This window comes from Anneissia japonica, unplaced genomic scaffold (genome assembly GCF_011630105.1).
Source record: "Anneissia japonica isolate Jap-2015-1 unplaced genomic scaffold, ASM1163010v1 scaffold3262_len730253_cov190, whole genome shotgun sequence".
Lineage (NCBI taxonomy): Eukaryota > Metazoa > Echinodermata > Crinoidea > Comatulida > Comatulidae > Anneissia > Anneissia japonica.
Genome location: NW_022732572.1, coordinates 368,206 through 375,096, shown reverse-complemented (window position 1 = coordinate 375,096; position 6,891 = coordinate 368,206). Strand labels below are relative to the sequence as shown.

General features: G+C 34.7%; 1 protein-coding gene across 2 annotated transcripts; it reads left to right on the top strand.

Moving 5' to 3' along the window:
• Window positions 1-2,566: 2,566 nt before the first annotated feature.
• LOC117115715 (transmembrane protein 45B-like) lies at window positions 2,567-4,960 on the top strand. Of its 2 annotated transcripts, none has more exons than XM_033259620.1 (2): window positions 2,567-3,025; window positions 3,816-4,960. In XM_033259620.1, exon 2 carries the CDS (start codon window positions 3,833-3,835, stop codon window positions 4,730-4,732), a length of 900 nt encoding a protein of 299 aa, XP_033115511.1. In that variant the 5' UTR covers window positions 2,567-3,025; window positions 3,816-3,832; the 3' UTR covers window positions 4,733-4,960. The 2 variants fall into 2 exon arrangements, with proteins under 2 accessions (XP_033115511.1, XP_033115513.1); XM_033259622.1 differs by lacking the exon at window positions 2,567-3,025 and adding an exon at window positions 3,039-3,283.
• The last annotated feature ends 1,931 nt before the right edge of the window (window positions 4,961-6,891 follow it).

Sequence of the window (6,891 nt, the reverse complement as noted above, 5' to 3'; positions counted from 1 at the left end):
TTTTCCCCTTAACACTTTCCTTTCGTCTTTCTTTATCTTCCTTTCGTTTCCTTTTCATTTCCTTTCCTTTTTCTTTTTAAAATTTCATTTAAGGTATGGGCGGTGCAGCCAGTGTAAAGCACTAGGGCCCGGTGCTATTGGGAGCCGGTTCTAAGGCCACAAATCTAAAAATATAAGTTGGAAAATTCCTACTTACTTATTCCTACTTATAAATTTAAAAAGGACCACTCAGTGATATTAGGTTTCAGAGGCCAGTATTAATGATTAAGTTCATTACATACCTAACTGCAAGTAGGGTGAAGTTTAAATTATTTAAAAAAAAAAAAAAAAAAAAAAAAAAAAAAAAGCCATGAACAGCGTCGTATCTTGAATTCATCTAAGGCTATTTTCTTTCATCAGGTATAAGATGCTTCATTCCATTCCAAAAATACTTTTGAAACCATATTTCTAAAAAGCAATTCAAATATCGGCACGCAGGTCTTTCTTTGAAATGTTAAAGTTTGCTCAATTATTGTTCACGTTTTTTAATCAGGTCAGGTGATCATACTTCATGAATACTGGATGATCGTTGTATTGTTGTCAATATCATACATTACTAGGGACTCATGAAATGCCCAATAGGCCCTTACGAAATAAAATATTATATAACTTGACCACATGTTGTTTTCAATACCCTTGAATATGTTTTCCTCAATCTTTTATAGATAGGCCTATTTCTGCGCGTTGAAGGTCGTATCTCTTGAAAAAATTCAGAATGAAGGCCTGTAGAATTAAGTTCGCCTCATTTCATTTATTTATTCGACCAATACACATTTACAAAAGGTACAGTACAACAAGAGGACCCCGCCAAGTCTGTCTCTAGGTCAAATCAGGTGTATTTTACAACACTTAAAAGGACCCCGAATAAATGTACTCTAGACTCTGGTAAAAAGAAAATTTGCATCCATCTCACATTATAGTGACCAGACCAATGCCTGACGTATCCATGGGAAGCCGCGGCTCCCACCCCCACCCCCACCCCCCACTTTGTACACAGTGTTAACATTTTAAAGCTTGTTTTTGATAGCCAATCCAAATTCTTTCCTGGGATCATTCACAATGAATAGTCCTACTTCTTAAATATATAAGGATGCATCAGCAAACGTTATACATAATATAGTACACATAAACCTAAGCGTGATTTTAAAATTAATGGTTGCCGAAAATCTCTGATAAAAGATCATGAAAAATTTGTTGGCGCCTAATGGTGATGTGATGATGTTTCAGTTTGGTTTTTATCTTTTTGCAAGCTTTTATAAAGTTTTGTTTATAATAATAATAGTGATGATGAAGATGGTGATATTGATAATAGAAAATAATATCAAAAACATTAAAAAGTGAAGAAAATTGTGCTAAAGGTGAAAAAGAAAGCTGTGATTTGTTGATCATAATTATTATAAATAGCTAAAGCTTTAAGCTATAGTTAAGCCTAGTTGTCCTGAGATCCATGATAAAATATCATGCGAAGTTTGTTGGCGCTCCATTTTGACTATATAATGGTAATGTGATGATGATGAATTTTACAATATAAAAGTGTCATTTCCGGCCATCTAGAGGCACTATTTCCTAAAATTTTCTCACCTCAGCTCCCAACCATGGTGGGGCCGAGGTGGTTATCACGGCTATGAAGTATGTGAAGTACGGTACATACCCAAAGCTTTATTTTCTATAGTACAACACACATATTAATGGTTGCCGAAAATCTCTGATAAAAGATCATGAGAAATTTGTTGGCGCTTCATTTTGACTATATATAGGCCTAATGGTGATGTGATGATCATGAATTTACTAAAAGTGTCATTTCTGACCACATAGAGGTACCATTTTCTCAAATTTTCGTACCTCAGCCCCAACCATGGTGGGTCTGAGGTAGGTGTCGACTCATGAAATGTCCTGGATCCGCCACTGTTGAGTTATTATATAATTAATTTTAGACTTACTAATATTATTTATGATGCGTCTCAATTTCACTTTATCCTCTCAAAACAGTCCTAAAACGTTCAGAGTGCGCTGCTTCCCAGAGGGCTTCGCCCATGGACCCACCGGGGTCCTACACACCTCTCGCATAACGGCTCCCTCCCTTTCAAAATCCTGGCTACGTCCCTGTCGACAGTTTGTCTAATGGGTCCACAAATAATGGGTCCACATTTTTAAAAATGGGTTCAAATGATGTAATTTTATGCATAAAATGGGTCCACTTTTTGAAAAATGCGTCCAGTTCTCATATTTAGCTAAAAATGGGTAAAATTTAAGAAAGAGGGTCCAGATTTTTCATATTTTTGCGCAAAAGGGGCCCACATTTGTTTGAATTTACGCGTAAAGTCCACCCCGGTATTATCCCGCACTGTTTGAAAATCCTGGCTAGGGCATTTGTTGGTCACGTGGGCCCTGATTTTCATTATACCAATCAGGAATCGGCCGTACAATTTTCACTATGGTATTCGCATGGCATTGTATTGGTAATGATGTGTCGCACGTGCTTATATTACACAAGGGTGTTGCTTTTATGATGAAGTCTAAGTTGGAAGACGGAGAGGTTATTCGATGATGGACGTAAATGAATTTGATAGCAAGTATCGAAGGGACACTATATACTTAGAGCGTTTGGATGGACGCCAGAAACAAAATGAATCAGGGTGACATTTCATAACCATAGGCCTAATAACAAATCGAATGTTATTGTAACAGTTTTAATTTAAAAATAGCAGGTTTCTTTCCATAAAAGCAATTTTGAACAATTGTAAAGGAATGGCACTAAATTCGTTATTACATACCATACATCATTGTTCACTACTCCAGCACCACGTAAGCCTGTGTTGCAAGATGCTCCGCCCTGCTGTTATTTTTCCAATTACGTTAATGACGAAACCTGTAGCGCCCCATTCGAAGTTCAGCATTACACAATCGGATTACCGTTATGTTGGCAGATTAGATCGATGCTAGGTGCCTGTCTATTTTATTTTGAACTCACTATCCGAAGATATAGGTAACAAGACATTCATTTACATTGTGTCTGTCAACTTTTGTGAATGTTCAGAGCAATTGTGTTCCATTGTAATTTCCGAAAGAACAAATAAAATATGATTTTGATTCTGATTCTGATTCTGATTTTCTCGATGAGCAAAGCATAGCTATAGAATCAGTTACGGCATCCTTAACGTTTTATCATTCCCCATTTCAAATTTACAATTTTATGAACCTAGGCCTATGTGTGTGATTCGTTTGGTCTTTATTTGTTGTCAAGGTGGGTAGTTATTTTGTAAGATCAATTCATAAACCGATAATCTCGAAAGAGCCCATGGACTACCATTCAGCGAATAGCAAGGCCACTTTAGGAATTTGCCATTTATAATATCTACCTAATAACATCTCTCTTGAAAAGTCAGTGTTATAAATATATTTTAAGCATAACAATTTTAATGGTGAATAAATTAATAATGTGTTTGTTATCAGAAACTCATTCAGCCTATTTCCTGTTTTACTGTACATTATAATTTTCTGTTTTAGTGTACTGTAGTTTTTTTTTCAAATATAAAATAGCTTACCCTGTTGTAGAATGGTACACACCGCGGATATTTTGATAAGCTGTGCTCACGGAACTAGCTGAGAACTGTAATTGTGACTGCTCTCTGGTACTATCACTAGAGATTTCAATTACTGTACTGTACTGTCAAAAGAAAATGAATGACGTCACTAGTAGTATAATTATCACTGTTGTTCACTTAAGTGAACAACAGTGCAGCCTCCACATTGTTAATTTTCTATTTGATTTTCAGACTAAAACGTAATAAGCATGGGTACTTTTCTTGGACATATATCTTCAGGGAGCATGTTCATTGCTTTGAGTATTTTTTGGATTATGAAGCAATCGTACCACCTAGTAGCAACGAGAAATCTAACTCGTCAGAACAGCTGGCTAAATATACCCTTCTTCAGACTGATATTGAATTTCCCATTAGAAGGCGCAGCGATCATGATCTTCACTACTGGAGGTTTCATTGGCGAAAACGTACACCCACATTGGAAATGGAAGATGTTCGTGAATGGAAAGTTTGTCTATACTAACGTCTGGATACATTGCACTATCTGGACAACTTTCTGGATATACGGATTCGTAAAGGTCCTCACAAAGAATTACATGAAAGACGCCATCACCTGGGTTCCAGTTTTTCGAACCTTTACGTACTTCATCCAGTGCACTTTGTTCTATTTCCATCTCGGAGCTCATCACGTCATTACGTCAGAAACTGGTCAGTCGCAAAATGGTACTCAAATCCATCATGGTGGACGAAGCCTTATGAATGTGAAAATGCATATAATGGCAGTTATTGCAACGTTCCTTAGTCTCATGTTCAGTGCTGGTGAGATATGGCTGAAAAAAGACAAGATAATACCATGGCTCCGAATCTGGGCATCTTTACTTAATGGTACTTGGTTGGTTCAGATAGCTTTCACGTTGTTTCCGTTAAAAGAAATCAACAAATGGGACGAAGACAACCATCAGAATGCTAAGTTTGTCGTTATGCTTTTTGGATGGCATTGTATGCTAACTATAATAACGACGTTTGTTTTACACATGGTATTTACTATTTTCATTAGAACAGCATTTAAGTCGGTTAGTCGGTTAGACATTTTAGCCGAGAAATCCAAGACGTTGAAAACTGATGGAAACATTTCTTACGATTCTGACTGAAAAAAAACCCAAAAACATTATGATTTTATTCATAAAGTAATGTAAATGAGTGCAAGTTAACATACACTGAGCATATATGAAACAGCATACATTAATAAAAAAAAAAGAATCTGATGACATTTTTGATATGTATTGTTCAACTTAATGAAGTTCTAACCGTTTATTTTCGTTTAGTAAAGCGTAATCAATGTATCACTATGATATTCGCATTATTCAGGTACTCTAAAAACATTTATTTTAAAGAAATTACATATAAATCATGAATTAATAAATTTGTTTCGATTTTCGTTGCTGTAACATAGGTTCATCCTATACATTTAGTACTGATGTAAGTGGGAAATTTTAGACAAAAGTTATTGCTCTAATTCAAATATTTTTTAAAATCTTAGTATGTTATCATTTTTTCACTGTGGGTTTTTGATGTGTTGAATTGTATTTTGATGCTTTTAAATGTCCCGAATTTCGATTAAACTTTTTTAATGTATGTTATTATATGGAGTACTGATTTTTTGTTTTGTTTTTGTAAATTTCTCTTAATTTTTAAAAATTCTATAATGTGCCCGTGAACATTTAAATCTTAAAAATGCCTTGCATATTTTATAATGGTGTCCTATTCTACTGCTGGGTTAAAAAAAAATGATCATCATAATCATATCATAATATAAGGACGCGAACACACTCTTCCTTAATTTAACCATGGTGGTACTGGTCCGGTGTTATGGCTATTAGGTGGGTAAAGCCGAGCTCATTATAACAATTGAGGTCAGCATACGGTCGCATGATACAGAATGCAACTCCTTAGAAAATTATTTTATTTTCTTGTTTAAAAATTGAGATAATTATGTGCTAAAATCCTCTTAATGTATATTATTATATGGAGTACTTTTTATTTACTTATTTTTTAAATTTTCTATTTTTTTAAATTCTATAAAGTACCCATGAACATTTTAAATCTTAAAAATGCATTGCACAATGGTGTCCTCTTCTGCAGTTTTAAAAATTTTCCGCCAACAAAGTGTAATGATTATATAATCATGTACATCCGGTGAAGTCCTGTTTTAAAATAGGTCTTAAAAAGCAGGCATGTTGTTCTATTACCTACCAAGCATTTTCTTGGACGTGAGAAGAGTTCATTAATTACACTCGTCCCTGATTATACCAAAAAATACTGTAATAAATTACAGTTTTTTTTCAGTTGCTACCTTGATATCGATAATGAGAGAGTTCCATGATTGTAAAAAAAAGTCATTTATTTAATTATTACCGCGACTGTACGTACGCACAACATTCGATATTCATAGATGACACTGTGTGTGCGCCAGGTCTGGGGCTTATTTTTTTCACATTACCGATCATTTACTACAATAATAGGGATATTTTCTTTAAATTTCCCTACTACACTGGAGCTAATGAGGACTAAGGTGGGCAGCGCCGGCCAGCTCCGTAGCTAGAATGATTGATAAGAGAGCGGGGAAAATTACAATTATTTGAGGGGCCAAGTACTAGAAGAGCCACACCCACCTCAGTCCCGCTATATTCGGAGCTGAACTTCAAAATAGCTCTCAGACTTTTTTAAATCATCTTTTTCAAATTTGAAAGTATTGCTGACGAAAATAAACAGTGACAGCATTTTAAATATGAGCGTTTATTTTGAAAGTGGTATACTGATGTTTGTACAGCAACGTATGCAAGGAGGATGGGAATGTACTGGCAAGATTATAGGCCTACCAATGAGGACTGGAATATGACTTATTAATAGATACAGCAGATATTCATGAATTATCTATAAATTAAAACATCCCAGGAATATCATAGAGAGCAGTTGACTTTACATAATATTAACCCTCCCAAAAGCTATTTCATAGTCTAGGTTTGGGAGCCAGAATATTTATGAAAATGAATATGTATCTAGTCGAGGATGTATTAGGGATATATTGCTTCTAAATAAATAAAGTATTTGTTGTTTATATGTTTTTTATTTTTTCTATACTCAATCATCACAAGTTTTTGTATAAAATATCTGCTACTGTAACACAATTTAGTAATCGACTACTTTAAACACTGTAATTCGATTTTAATTTGCTGTTACTGCAATATACAATTGTTATGTTTTAGTCTCGGTCATGCTAATATACGGAATATTATTAAATAAATAAACA